The 15,651-nt window shown below is 41.6% G+C and overlaps 1 protein-coding gene across 4 annotated transcripts in view; it reads left to right on the plus strand.

Annotated features, from left to right (window-relative positions):
- PIK3CB (phosphatidylinositol-4,5-bisphosphate 3-kinase catalytic subunit beta) overlaps positions 1-15,651 on the plus strand; it is a 252,409-nt gene that overhangs the window by 150,154 nt on the left and 86,604 nt on the right. For all 4 annotated transcript variants that reach the window (XM_077488321.1, XM_077488319.1, XM_077488320.1 and 1 more), the window contains 3 exons: positions 11,294-11,517; positions 13,475-13,657; positions 15,326-15,493. In XM_077488321.1, the coding sequence (XP_077344447.1) occupies positions 11,294-11,517; positions 13,475-13,657; positions 15,326-15,493 (575 nt within the window). The remainder of the gene's footprint in view (positions 1-11,293; positions 11,518-13,474; positions 13,658-15,325; positions 15,494-15,651) is intronic.

Genomic DNA, 15,651 nt, shown 5'->3' on the forward strand with positions numbered 1-15,651 from the left:
ATACCACTTGGCCTCTAAATGACTTTATACTACATCTTTTAGATTTCATCCTTAGTAAGAACTTTTTTACATTTATGGATCAAATTTATTTACAAATTCAAGGTGTGGCGATGGGGACAGCCTGCGCACCTTCCTATGCAAATTTATATCTGGGGGGCTGGGAGCGGTCAGTATTCTCTGATGAATCTTTACAAATCTACCTTGACTGTGTTCTCCTTTGGTATAGATTCATAGATGATCTTCTAATTGTCTGGACAGGGACTGTCCAGGCACTGGAAGATTTTGTCAAAACATTGAATTTAAATACATTTAACTTAACATTTACTTACACATATCATTTAACTAAGATTGCCTTTTTGGATCTCAATATCACTAAGGATAATTCTGGAAAATTAATGACTGACCTTTATCGCAAGCCATCATCTGGCAATACTTTACTACATGCTAAAAGCTCACACCCCCGCCCTCTAATACGTAGCATACCATATGCCCAATACATTCGGATAAGAAGAAATTGTACCACAGATCATGACTTTTTGGTTCAAGCCAGGGGTTTACAGGAGCGTCTCCTCAATAGAGGTTATCCACGATCCAATTTAAGGAAAGCATTTAACAAAGCGTACGGACGCACACGAGAATCTTTACTTTATGGCCCCCCCAGACCAGTCCACCCTTCTACAGTTAAGATCATCACCAAATATTCTACACATCAGAATACACTTAGAAACATCTTATCGCAACACTGGCATTTTTTAACGGATCATCATACTCTAAGTAAATATGTTAGACAAACCCCGGAATTGGTTTTCAAGAGGGCAGCTACCCTTGGGAACAAACTCACCAGAAGCCACTATCAAATCTCCGCACCAAATCGGCGGGATCCACGTGGCACCCACCCTTGTGGTGGCTGTCCACGCTGTCCCTGGATATGGGAGGGAACAACATATAATCTCCCAAGTGGAGAAATTTTTATTCCATCATTCTATGCCAGCTGCGACACGAAAGGCGTTGTCTACCTAATGGTTTGTGCCTGCGGGGCATTTTACGTAGGTAAAACCATTAGAGAGCTCCGCCAACGTATTGGTGACCATCTTTACTATTCTTCGGGCGGCAAACTGACGGCAGTCGGCCGCCATATAGGTATTCACCACCGGTACCAGCCACAAGTAGTTAAATTTTTTGTCCTCGAGGTAGTTTATGAGGACACCCGCGGTGGCGACTGGGATAGGGAAATTTTAAAACGAGAAACCCTATGGATAGAACGTTTAGATGCCCTGGTCCCACCTGGCTTGAACGAAACAAAAACATACAAATATTTCCTTAAGTGAAACAGCCTCTTGTGTGTTTTATTATATATATGTCCTTTACGGCAAACATGAACCAATTTCTCTCCCCCTTTTCTTCCTCCCTTCTTCATCCCTCTGTCCCCATGCTATCTGGTACCGTGTGAGCCCAATTTCTCGGTTTTTTTGATGCCACTGCGATTTTTAGGTACTAGCAAACAGTATATTCTGTGGACAGTAGTCCGTCTCTGACTTAGTACCCTAACTTATTTTTATTTGTTTCTTGTTTTGCTTTTTCTTCTAGATAAGCGCCACGTATGGTGAGAACTATAGATTAAAATATCTGTGAATAAATGTTGCCAAATTAAATGATTTAATATTTTATTTATTCTTGTTTACCCTTTTGCATGTATTGATGTTTGTAAAGTTAAGCGAAGTGTGAGACACTACACAGGCTTTTTGTTACCAGGCACTCTGACATCGCCATGGTGCTTAGATTGGAGTATGGGAGGAGACTCCCAGGGGCGGGCACGCGCCTCTCCGGCGGCCCTGTAAGCCTCTCATTTGTGGGCGGCATCAGGTCCGCTGTAGCAATGAGTCACCATGGGTTTCCATGGTGACTCAAGCTGATGTGCGTCGCGACGTTCTCGCGCATGCGCAGTAGGAGCGGCGGACCCGACGACGTCATAGCTCGGCGTCTGCGTCGGGCTTTTGACGTCGTCGGGCCGGAGGTTAAAGGTGCGCCAATATGGCGCATATTCACAGCAGCGGAACGGAGGACGAAGGACCTCCAGGCTAAGAGCGGTCGTGTTTGTATGTGGGGGGGATTCCGCCTACCGGTAAGTGCTTCCCTTCCCAAACGTCCCCTATGCTGGCTACCCAATATATATATATATTTTTCTGATCTATATCTATGCATATCTTTACTAGGTTAACTTTGCACATATAAATACCTATTGTGCATCTGGCAGAGATTTGGACCCCTCGCTGTACTCTCTATGGGCGCACTCCCTACTGTGCACCAGACCCATTACCACACCGTCCTGGGCATGTCTAATATCCTTATCTGGACCCCAGCGTTGATGAGTTGATGCATTTTTCCATGCTGCATTATTTAAAAAGCATCTGGTTATATCGGTATGTTTATGTTATACCCATAGTGAGATATAAATGATATGCTTCTTAATTAGATATATTTACCACTCAGATTCTCTGATTATTGTTTTATAGCTGACTCTGAAACCTCCCGTGTCCGCCCCAAAGGGTGGTTAAAGCCTGGCTGGTTAGGACCACCCGAACTCCAAATGCTTTGTGACTTGATGCCTTTGTGGTGGTGAGCTGCACACTTCGTTTTCTACCCTCCCTTTTGTTTAGGGTCTTGTAAAATAATACATCAAATATGTTGAACTATGCTAATTCTGTTAAATAAACTGTTATAAACTTCGATTTCAGACAAACAAGGTCTCCTGAAGAAGCGACAGTAAAGTCGCGAAACTAGTAGAAACCAAAGACCGAATTGGACACCCAATATCGTTAGAATATCTCTTTTTGTCTATGTTATAGCTACATTGTGCAACCATTGAAATTTTATGTCTACACAATTTTTCTCTTTATTTTTTAAAAAAAACTTTTTATATATAATAATAAACATTTGTATTTTTTATAATATTGGTATCAAGACAGTCCGTTACTTTGCTGGGTGATCCTAAGGGAAACCATGGTTGTGATGTTCCATGTAAATCCCTTTTTTTCTCTCAAAACTTTCTTTGTAGTCATTTACAATTATTATAGGCAATCTCCTTTAAACATTTAGTCCCACCCATTTTTTTTTTTTTTAAGATATGATACCAAATCTTGGGTTGAAAAGTGGTTTTGTGGGTTTTAACACATATTCTGCATTTGATGTAGCATATAGCATTAGCTTCTCCTCTTAGGTTCTCCATGATCAACTTCTACAATCCTTAGGATAGGACCTTTTTTTAAAATTTGCGGTGTTGCATAGATTCCCCAATAAATGACAGAAGAATGATTTTGTCTAGATAACACCAGTGCTATGAATGTACAGTTGTGTAATATGTAAGCGTTCTAGCTCCAGCAAGTCCTCAGGTTAGTGGAATAGAATGAGAAAACATTGGATCTTTTCCCAACAACTCCCTGATATGTGCAGGCCCTGCCTTGAATGACAAGCTTTGACTTGACTTTGGCAGAGGAATTGAGAACAGAACATTTGACTTCCAAGCCTCAGCATGATCCTCTCCCAAACCTCCCGTCCCTGCAGATTGCCTCCCTTTCCATATTGACTCAGATCCTGCTCTCTTCCACAGCCCGCTGTGGAACCTGGCTCTGGATCTCACACCAAGCTTCATGTAGACTTTATATCAATCAAAACAAGGAAGGTCTAATAAAAAGTGCAAACCTTGTCCTTATGAGACCGTTTATGGCTTTCATTTTTTCAAAACCGAAAAAGAAATGTATTTGCAGTTTTAGATTATATTGTATATTTATACATCTGTTTTTGAATTTGAACCAAGTAGTTTAACACTTTGAAGCATTTCAGTAAGGCAACGTGTGGTAACTTGTAGCAACAAATAAAAAAATATTGCTATATTATTGTATAGAAATACGTAAAGATATTACTATTGTGTATAAAAAAGTAAATACATTTCAGTGTGAAGCCACAGTCTGCTATAGGACACATCAAAATACATATATATTCTTCAGAATTTATATAACGTCAACAGTTTGCACAGTGGTTACAACATAAGGACAACCATTACAGAAGGCATTGCTTGTTCTATCTATCGATCTCTAATTTATTTAGTTTTTTTGCTGTAATTCTACTAAACTGAAATCTGTTGCCCCAAGTGAGACCTTGAAACCAATTTTAATTTGATCTTACTACTGTAAAATATAATGTAAGCACCTCCTTGTTTAGTGCTCCTGTTTCTACTAAGAAGTACACTTATTGTATATTCACTTTTTTAAATAGACATTAAGTCAAAAATCCAAAGGCCTGCCTGTGTCCCTGCGCATTGTCGCGTACTTTGCGTAGTTTGAGCTTTATTGTGCACTTTTGCTACTTTTCCAATGTTCAAAGTATTTATTTTGAATTATTCAGGTTAATTTTAAAATAAAAATTTAACCTATGAGGAAAAATATGTTAACGTGGAAGTAATCCCTCCTACTGTTTTCCCCTAAGGAAGCTGCCATCTTGGCCTCTGTTTGATCTTCAACTGCCATGGTGCTGCACATGTGATCAGTTATGACACCAGCCATTGGATGGTGTTTTGCTTGAGAGGACAACCAATGTGAGTTACATTCCAGGCACCGGATGGGAATTTAACTGTTTTTTAAAACTGTTAAATAGATGGGTTTGCTTCCACTTTAAAAGACAAATTCCTTAAGTGAAAACCACACATTAAAAAGATGAGCTGAATTTGCAGTCAAATCTCAGCTTTTCCTATAAAATGTAAACTTGTACCTCACCCTTCTTCCACCCAAGCCTCTTTATTGTTTTTTTTTTTTTTTTTAATGTGATGTGCATCTTCATTGACCAACAGGGTCACTCAAAGTCCAGTAAAATCACATACAACTTTATCCCATGTTCTGCTGTTCATATTTTTGTTTAAGGTAATCATGGCTCCATCATGAAAGGTCTGTTTTAAAGCGGAGTGCCACCCAAAAGTGTAACCTCTGCTTTAATCCCTCCTCCGTCCACTTGCATGCCACATTGGCATGTAATTTTTTTTTTGGGGGGGGGGGGGTTACCTAGTTTTGACAGCTACCCAGCTCCCACTTCCGCAGGGCCACCTAGGCGACGACTCCTCTCTCCCTCTCTGCAATCTCCTGAGACACATCACAGGTCCCAGAAGATTGCCTGGCCACTGAGAAGGTGCAGCGCTACTCGCACCCGGCTGTGGAGCCGCAAGCTGTCACAGCTGGGTGCCCACACTTGCAATGACGGCACCACGGAGACTAGAGGGAGAGGAGTGAGGCTTCGGGTGGCTGCATCACTGGACCGTGTGACGGATTAGTGTCTGGTTATAAAGTCAGCCTCTATGCTTTTTGTAACTGCTTACTTTTAATAAACTTAAATGACTGGAACTCTTAAAGCATAAGTATGCTTTTATTGAAAAAAAAAATTCCCCCTGTGGGTTTTCCATGTACATTGCAAGGATTTTAACAAACTTTGTTGCAGATTCCTACCTTTTTTTTTTTTTTTTTTTTTTTTTTTTTTGTTCTGAAGAAATCAGTTTGTTCTTTTGTGTCCCTATGCTGAGTTCAATGGGAGTGGTTTCATAATTATCAATTAGCTGTGCACCTGTAGGGCACTAATAAGGAAATCTGCTGGGCCTGCATCCCCTTAGATGTGTTCCTATTGGTAATATCTCACCAAAAAGCACATTTGTGTTGCAGGGGATGCCTGAAATCTGATTTGTATCCAAGTGCAGACTTCTGAGGAATGGTGAGCCAATCGCACAAGCAGCAAATTATGTTTCTGGGGGGGGCGTTCTTTACACGTTCTGTGTACAGAACACCTCCGGGTAGCCATATTGCATTTTCAGAAAATTACAGCGGCGGTAGATTGAAAAGGAAAAGTAATTTTTAATCACGTTCAATTACAATGACTTGTGTCGCAATTGTATGTGTCATATTTTTTCTTTGCTATTTTTTTCCCATGAATTTGGAGTTACCCTTTTAAGAATTATATATGCTGTGTGGACCACTTTTACCTCCACTCTTACTCTTTCATTCTCTAAATTAACATGTACAACTGCGATCCGAGCATTGCACAACAGATGGGGAAACCAATTGTGAAAGCCCCCCTTCCTGACGCGATCAGTAGATAATGTAACTTTAAAAATTGTCACTGCCAGCCCCTCTTGTGTATCCAAGCATAACAGTGTAAGTATTTTTTTTCAACTAAGCCTCTAAATACCTTTTCTAGAGATCTTCAGGGTGGTCACGTGACTCCCAGATGCTCTCCTACTCCTATCCAGGGCTACAGCGAGAGGGTCTGAGCAGCCAGCACAGTGGTCACGTGACCTCCCCGACTGTTGTCAGAGGGATGATCTTGGGGCCCCGCCCATTGTATGCCTGAATCGAAGTAGGAGAGTGGCTGGGAGTCATGTGACCATCTTGAAGAGCTCTGAAAAAAAAGTATTTAGAGTTTTTGTTTTAGAAAAACACTTTTATGCAGTGTGTTATGTCTGGATACAAGAGGGTCTGGCAGTGACATATTTTTTTTTTTTTTTTTTTAAGGTTACAAACATAGGCGCGCACAGCCTATTGCATTAGGGTATGCACCACAAAGCTCAAACACACATGCATGTGCTGAGTGGCTTCCTGTTAATTCATAAATTGAAGCATAGTAAACGTTATGATTGAACACTGTGTGTTCACAGTATTCATTTAGAAAAGGGGCTGGTAAATAAGATATTGATTAACCCCCTTCTCCATCCTGAGAGAGAGGAGCGAAGCCAGCAGCACTGTGATAGGGGGCATGCAACACCGGGGGGAAGCCCAGGCAGAAGGGAGAATTGGCACTGTACAGAGTTATTAGGATGTGCCCAGGCACACCCCCTGCACACTTTAATTCTGCCTTTATTATGGAGAAATGTAAATCGGCCACTAGAAGGAGCCATGTCAATGCAATCCCTTTAGCCTTTCTGTGTAGACTTGCAATGTGAGAAAGAATAGTAAGGCCTCATGCACATGGGTACAAGACCTTACAATGTAAACTTCAGGTGTATTCCCACATCTGAGAGACAGCTAGCATATAGCCATTTATTACTATAGGTGTCTGTAGGCTGCAGCTGTGTCTCTAGGCATGGACATACGCCTGCAATTTGAGTTGTATGGCCTTGTGTGCCCGTGTGCATGAGATCTTAAGCATAATCACTGTATAGAACTGCAAAAGGAGTATGAGTTTGTAAAGCATGCCTGATGTATGTACATATAATGAAATATACATAAAAATGGGGGCATCTAAATGCACACAGTGATAAGATTATGTACGTCAAGCCGATTACATGTATACATAAAGACTCTGACAATATTGTATATGCCCAGTAGGCTAAACCTAAGTCAGCCACAGGGAGGACTTAAATACACAACTTTTTATTGGACTTCTAGTTAATCAAAATATTTTTCGTGAGGGAAATGCATATCGTGCAAAGAATTAAAAAATTAATTTCATATGCAGTGCTCATGAGAGAGATATGTTGTACATTTATTAGTAGAAACCTAGAGACAAGTCTGCAGATCAAGAACATAGCTCAGACTCCCTATGTGCAACAAACTCATTTGTTTTTAATGAATGCCTGGTCCCTCCATCTAGCCCTCCCCACCCCATTTCTACCTTCAGGGTGCTGTCAAATGTTTGAAATCACTTAAAACAAGTTTCATGGAAATGAGTTTGTGATTGCTCTGTTGGCCTGCAAGAGATATGGTGTTGGTTATCTACAGTTCTGGGTTTGGTTTATTCCATAACTATGCCACAGAGCTGTCAGGACTCTGGGGAAGAGGTATCGCATGTAGGAATGCATGGATCAGGTCCCAGATGTGCAGTTCATGGACGGAGGCAGCTATCTGGATCTAGAAACCTGCTATGCTTTACCTGTGTCAGTGATATTAACCCCCAGATGCCTTATTCCAAACCCTACACTTCCATGCAAATAGGAGGTATGCAAATGGTTAGAAATGGGGACTTACCTGCCAGGTATAGCTGCCTTGGCTAATTATTGAGGATCAATTGATTTCACTCTAAGTCTGTAATTGCTGCACTTCTCTCATTTGCCGCTAGGTTGCCAGGTACTTGGTGGCATTAGATGTGAGAAGAGTAATGCATGTCAGATTAGGGGTATATGGGGTATCCTAGCCAATGGGCAGGGGTTTTCTTAAATCCCTTGGCCTGCTGGGAGAACCTATATATTTTGGGTGGAGTCAGGTTATCCGGTGTTCTGTGCCACCTGGACGGCTGCCTGAGTGGACGTGTGTTGTATTGCCTGGGCTGTTAGCCCATACATTGGACCTATCCTGGGCACATCTGGCTGCTAGCCTGTCTGAGGGCCTATTCAGAAGCAAGAGAGCAGCGCAGTGTTGGGATTACGGCTTGCAGTCCAACCAGAACTGCCGGTTCTGCCGGCCGGAGAACCTGTCATGGTCGAAGGTAGAGGGGAAGCTGTCGCCGCTAAGGGACCTTATTACCAGGGACCACCGCAAGTAGCTGAAGCAAGTACCGGAGCAGTATTCTCACCAACCAGGGATGGTGAAGAATTGGGAAACTTCAGTGGGTATCAAGCCAGGTACCCAGCCAGCGGTGGTAACTCTTGCAGAGCAGCCTTGTGTATCAAGCCGGGGACCAAGCAGGCCAGTGAGGTGAAGCATCTTGAGTGCCAAGCTAGGGACCCAGCAGAGAGGCATGGGTGATGCTTGAGAAAGATACTACCGTGAAGATTGGAGGAGCTCAAGGGATTCTGTGGCAGTTTATCATCTAGTCTAGTGAGAGACTGGGAGCTCAGTGGACTGAAGAACTACAATAAGTAATTGTAGTGGAAGTGAAGAAACTGTTACACTTTCTGTTAGGAACTGTTAGACTGTTGCCATAGGAGACAGAATTTCTACATATGCAGATGTGGCATGCTGCTGGATGCCTTTTCCTGCATGGCTGTCCTCCTGGTAAAGTCTCAGGGTCTGCCAGTTAATCTTGCGGATACCTAAGGGTGCTCTGGCCCTAACCCTCTCTCCCAAAGATCTGTTAAGAAAAAGAAAATCTCTTTTGCATTCAAGAAGTATCTGGTGCCCAATTAATCTACCTTGCATTACACCCACTATGCCATGCAACCCACCATATACAGAAGGATGTCGGCTATCTCTGGCCCTGGAGGCTTTCATTAGACCAAAGGAGGCCTGGTACCTTGCTATACATGGATCGAAATTTGGCCTGCCCCCTTTTGAACAGGCCTAATTTCCATTAATGTATGGCTGGCTTTAGATTTAATAAAGCAGAAAACGGGTAACCTCAGATATTTAGTAAGCAGGGCTACCAACTTCACAAAATCAGTATAGTATGACAACTAGCTAGGCCACTGAGTGCATTTTTTTAATTGGGACAATTTCATGTTTGAGTGGACTTTAACCACTTTCAGACCGGACCAATTTGCTGGTCAAAGACCAGACCACTTTTTGCGATTCGGCACTGCGTCGCTTTAACTGACAATTGCGCGGTCGTGCGACGTGGCTCCCAAACAAAATTGACGTCCTTTTTTTTTTTCCCACAAATAGAGCTTTCTTTTGGTGGTATTTGATCACCCCTGCGGTTTTTTATTTTTTGCACTATAAACAATTTTTAAAAAAACGCATTATTTTTTACTTTTTTGTTTATAATAAATATCCCCCAAAAATATATAAAAAAAAACCATTTTTTTCCCTCAGTTTAGGCCGATACGTATTCTTCTACATATTTTTGGTAAAAAAAAATCGCAATAAGCGATTGATTGGTTTGCGCAAAAGTTTTAGCGTTTACAAAATAGGGATAGTTTTATAGCATTTTTATTAATAATTATTTTTTTTTTTTACTAGTAATGGCGGCGATCAGCGATTTTTTTTTTTTTTTTTTTTTTTTTTTTTTTTTTTTTTTTTTTAATTGTGACTGCGACATTGTGGGGGACCCATCGGACATTTTTGACACATTTTTGGGACCATTGTCATTTATACAGTAATCACTGCTATATAAATGCAGTGATTCCTGTGTAAATGACACTGGCAGTGAAGGGGTTAACCAGTGGGTGGCAGTGTAGGGGTTAAGTGTTCCTAGGGGTGTGTTACTAACTGTGGGGGGGTTGGGCTTTCATTTAGTGAACACTGATCTCTGCTCCAATCACATGGAGCAGAGATCAGCATCACTAGTTGCTAGGCAGAATGGAGAAATGCTGTTTACAATGGCATTTCTTCATTTGGCCGCTCCGTGAGACGATCGCGGGTATGCCTGCGGCGATCGAGTCCGCGGGTCCCGCGACCGGACTCACGGGGGTCCCGACCAGCGCGGGAGCGCGCCGGCGGCGGCGCGCTCCCGATGGCAGGGCGGCAAATTTAAAGGGACGTACATGTACGCCCATTTGCCTGCCCGTGCCATTCTGTCAACGTACATCGTCGTGCGCTGGTCGGCAAGTGGTTAAGATTAAATGAGCTGATAGCTTAGATACGTTTTTACATCTGGAACAACGCAACTTCAACTTTATTTATTACAGGTACTTGTATAGCGCTGTCAATTTACGCAGCTCTTCATATATATTCAACATTCACATCAGTCCCTGCCTGCATATACTATGGTCCATTTAGAGAGGAGACAATCACCCTAGCAACATGTTTTTTGGCGTGTGGGAGGAAACCAGATTACCCGGAGGAAACCCATGCAAGCACAGGGAGAAGAACATGTATACACCAGGCAGGCAGTTCCGTGGTTGGGATTCAGACAGACGACCCTAGTGCTGCTAGTGCTAACCACTTGGCCACTTTGCTGCCCCATTTTAAAGCTGAAGTTTAATCTGCCCCTCATCCCCAGTCAACATGCAAAGGAAATGTTCCAAGTCAACTTTTCCATTTCTGTTTTCATTACATACCTTATTTAAGGCTCAGTGACACCATTTGGTCTTTGTTTCCCTGTGTAATGTAGGCAGATCTTGTCTGGTGGGAGGGGCTGGCAGGGTGATGTGCATAGCTTTCTGAAAATGTCTCCACGCTGCCTCAGTACTCTTCTTATAAGCCTTTGGCCCTGACCCAAGCAGTAGGATGGTACTTGGGACGAGTTATGCAAATATCTAAATTCCTTTATGAGCAGATTCAATTCTTAAGGAGTTGTTTGTATGCAGACTGCTCTAGGTAACACCCACATGTGATGCTGAACCTCCATGATTGAAAGAACTGAAACCCATTGCATGAAAGGGGTGGGCCAGGGAAAAAAGTGCATCTTCAGCGCCATAACAGTATGGTTCACTCATGTTTTTCAGGTCTCCAAGAATTTGATACTCTTCAAGATAATGAGGTCAGAGATTTCCGTAGTAAGATGAGGAAGATAAGTGAGGAAAAGATGCAGTCTGTGCTTAATCTCAGCTGGCTGGAATGGCTTAAATGCACCTTCCCTCCCGAACTGGAGCCATCCATCCAGGACAATATTCAGGACCGACTGTATGGGGGAAACCTTGTGGTGGCTATCCACTTTGAAAACTGCCAGGTACAATAAGGTGTCTCTCAACCCATCAACCAGCCTTCTTCTAGATGTACTTTTTTTTTGGATAGATTTACCATTTGGATGCTGCACTCATTTGACAAGAAACAGGAGTGGTTGGGTAAACCTCTAATTCTTATAGGCTTCAGTAAAGGCTAAAAGGACGAAATATGCTTGGGCACTGTCATATGGGTTGAGATGATGCTCTGCTCCTTCTAGCTAAGAATAATCTGAAATGCATTTTTTTTTTTTCCTGATTTGATTTACCTAATTTAAATTGATGCCTAACCACAGCCAAAACCTTTTTAATTTGTTTTGAAAAGAGCAAGGAAGGTTTTTATTTTCGCGTTTTTGTGACCCAGTTGGGGAGATCTACCCTTGTTTCCTGTTGCAATCAGAAATGCTTGGAAATCTCTAATTGTGCTTCAGACAAAAACACATTTTCAGGAGCCTGAAGAAGGGTTTGAACAACTGGCAATGCTTTTATTGGCTTCTTTGTACCCCCATCCCAATCTGATAAGTCACCCTCCAATTTCTTGTATGGGCATTATAGGAACAGGACGTGAGGAAAACTATCCCCCAATTGAGGCACAGATGGAAATAAAAATCTTACAAATTGTTACTTTTCTCCACCCTATCAAAACAGGAAAAATGGCTAAGGTTAATGTGATTTTTTTTTTTTTTTTTTTTTTTTTTTTTACATTTAAAAAACAAAAAACAAACCTGTGGTACTTGCCTGCTTTGCACAGCGGTTTTGTACAGAGCAGCCCCAATCTTTCTCTTCTGGGGTAGCCCACCAGTGCTCTGGGCTGCTCCTTTTTCTTTGTGTGCCACCATAGGAAGCCACTTTCTATGGTGGCACATGTTGCAGCTCAATCCTGAACTGGGCTACATGCGTCTGACAGTGAGGCTCAGCCTTGCCCCCCGCTCACTCAACACTGGATTTGATTTACAGCAGCAGGAGCCAATAGCACAGATTTTTTTTTGAGGGGGAGAACAGACACATGTAGGCTTTTCTTTTCTTTTTTTTTTTTTTTTACATTTTAATGCAGAGAATACATTTAAGTAAAAAACTTTAAGGCTTTACAACCACTTTAAGACTTTGGAGTGGTTGTAAAGACAGGACATTTACCTTAATGCATTCCCTGCATTAGGGTAAAAAATTTTCCATGTACTTGTATCTTGCCTCCTTATACACTTATCTGATGTCTGTCTCGATCCAACTCTGTGCCCATCTGCAACGCTGCTAGTCTCTTCCCCGCCTCACATTGGCTTCTGCTGCTGTTAGTCAAATAGAGGAAGCAGGGAGTGGGCCCGAGCCAGGCTGTGTGAATCTATGGATGCACACAGCCTGGCTCAGGAGCAAACCTGCAGGTGTACCACCATAGCAAGTGGCTTACTGTGGGGGCACATACACACAAGAAGCCAAAAATGCCAGTGGGGGACTCCAGAAGAGGTTTGGGGCTGCTCTGTGCAATACCATAAGCATAACATCTTTGTTATTTTACATAAAATATATTACATAAAATATAGCCTTTACAACAGTTTTAAGCTCTTAGACAGCTAAACTTTAGCTTTTCAAATGTAGGTCTGCTTTGAGGGCTTTGAGGCTTTGAGAGTTTGTCTAATAATGCTTGAAGCCTTCATTCTTTGTTTTTTTTAGATGGAAGGGGGTGTTGATAGGTTGAACGGTGATATTTTTGTCCATCCTTCATTTAAGGATTTGGCAGCTTATTTTGACAGGTGCTCATTTTGAAACAGCTAGACCTATTAGAAAAATGTTGTGATTTGGAAAAGTGCTTTATCATATTTAGGCTGAGCATTTATATATTCATGCTATGACTGCTGTTTTATAGCACCTTGTGGAAATGCTCCTTTTATCATACATTTTAATTGGTCCTTTTAAATAAAATCTGTTATTCATATTTATCGCTCTCCTGTTCATCCTAGTTTTTCTCTTCAGGATGTATTTAGCTTCCAAGTATCTCCAAACATCACCCCTCTAAAGATGACAGAGCTGGCTATTCGTAAGCGCCTAACCATTCATGGTCGTGAGGATAAAGAGGTAGATCCTGAGGATTATGTCCTACAGATCATTGGAAGGTTGGAATATGTGTTTGATGATCACCCGCTGATACAGTTTCAGGTGAATATTTTGCCTATAGTGTAACCTATTGTGGTAAAAAATTGTATTTCTCAGAACACCACAATAGCAGCAAGCTCGCCTCTTTGACAGGTGCAATTCTCACAAAAAAACTCTTCAAAAGACATTTGGCAAAAGTGGTAGAATCTACTGACCAAGATATAAAGGGGAATAAAAGGGCCCTACCAAAAAAGTATAAAATTTGAGTTGTGACCACTCCTGAAAATGGGAAGTTTGGCTGTAATGGTGATTCAGTGGTATCAGTATTGCAATTTTTCACTGACCCAGAAAAATATGAGCAGATCCAGTGGTCTGGATTCAATCTCTGCAGTCTTGTCCCCGTGTGTTATGTTGAAGCCATGGCAGCCAAACAAATTGCATTTCTTCAGATGAAGATCAGAAATGCAGTCAACATATTATTCTCAGCACGTTACCTTTAATGGAAATGTAAAGTAATTTGTGCATATGTTCTTTAATTGGTTTTAGTCAGCGCAAAGTATCATGTTGGTCATTGATGTATAAAGTTTGAAGTTTAAATGATACTCCATATTGGCTGGCATTAAAGTATAACTAAAGGCAAATCTTTTTTTGATTTTTTTTATAGAGTGGAGATGGGTTAGAGCACCTGTCAGTTTTTAAAGCTGTATGTGTCACCGTTGGGGAGAATCACTCTCTATTTATCCTGTTTACCATTATCATTTAAAAAGTAATCATTTAAAAGTAAAAAAAAAATCCCAAAACTTGAGTTGTGACCAGAAAAATAATTGGGGGGGATACTAGTTCTTGTGACCTGGGGGGCCCCAAAGGGATTTCCTTAATTTGCAGTGATTCCTCACTTCCTGATTTGACCATGGGACAGGAAGTGAAGCTAACTCTTCCCAATGAAACACAGATGGGGGGAAAAAACTGACAGGGGTTATAACCTCCTTAACTCTATCCAAAATGATCATTTTTTTTGCCTATAATACTACTTTTTAAGGTGATTTGTAAAGTCAGTTTTTTTTTTTATCTTCATGCATTCTATGCATGAAGATAAAAAGTCTTCTGTGTGCAGAAGCCCCCCTTAGCCCACCTAATACTTACCTGAGCCCCCTGTAGATCCAGCAATGTTTCACGAGACACTCGGCTGGCAGGGACTCTCCTCTTGGCTGAGACAGCAGCGTGGCACCATTGGCTCCCGCTGATTTCAGTCAGTCAGCCAATGAGGCTCCATGTCTGAATGGACACACAGAGCTGGCTTGGCTCCTGTGCCTCCATAGCAAGCTGCTTGCTGTGGGGGCTCTCAACAGGAGGGAGGGGCCCAGGAGCACTGAAAAGGGACCCGGGAAGAGGAGGATCCAAGCTGTTCTGGGCAAATCCACTGTACAGAGCAGGTAAGTATAACAGGTTTTTTTTATTTTTGGCCAATTAAAAAAAAAAACGAGCCTTTACAATCACTTTTAAGTTCTTAAATATGCAAGCTTTCAGGATGCTGTAGACCCCTATTTCTGGCTTTATACAATTGTGAAAAGCCTGAAAAAGGAATCTGTTGCCTTGTTCACTAAAAAGCATTACTCCAAACCTTCTGCGTAGTAGAGATAAAAAAACTTACATTTTAAAATCTTAGTAATAGTTTGTATTTTTTTTGGTGTTTGGGTCAGGTAAATTTTAACAACATGTCTTGGGTTTCAGTATGTTAGGAACTGTGTAATAAACAAGACTATCCCGCGATTCACACTTGTCGAGTGCTGCAAGATTAAAAAGATGTTTGAAGAAGAGATGACTGCAGTTGAGTTGGCTGTAAAAAGGAAAACCTCTGCACCCCCTTTACCACTACCACCAAAAACACGTGGTGCCTCTGTAAGTTACACAACTGCACTTTGAAGTGAAAGATCACCTGTATACCTCCTAAATCTACCATGTGCTCATGCATGCTATTTAGATGTGTACCTTTTTAATATAAAATCTATTTGTATTTTTCCTCTTGCTCTGCTCAGTCAGCACCTTCCCTTTTCAGT

The sequence above is a fragment of the Lithobates pipiens genome, unplaced genomic scaffold (assembly GCF_037356315.1).
Source record: "Lithobates pipiens isolate NorthernLeopardFrog02 unplaced genomic scaffold, aLitPip1_a1.2 Scaffold_18, whole genome shotgun sequence".
In the NCBI taxonomy this organism is placed as follows: domain Eukaryota; kingdom Metazoa; phylum Chordata; class Amphibia; order Anura; family Ranidae; genus Lithobates; species Lithobates pipiens.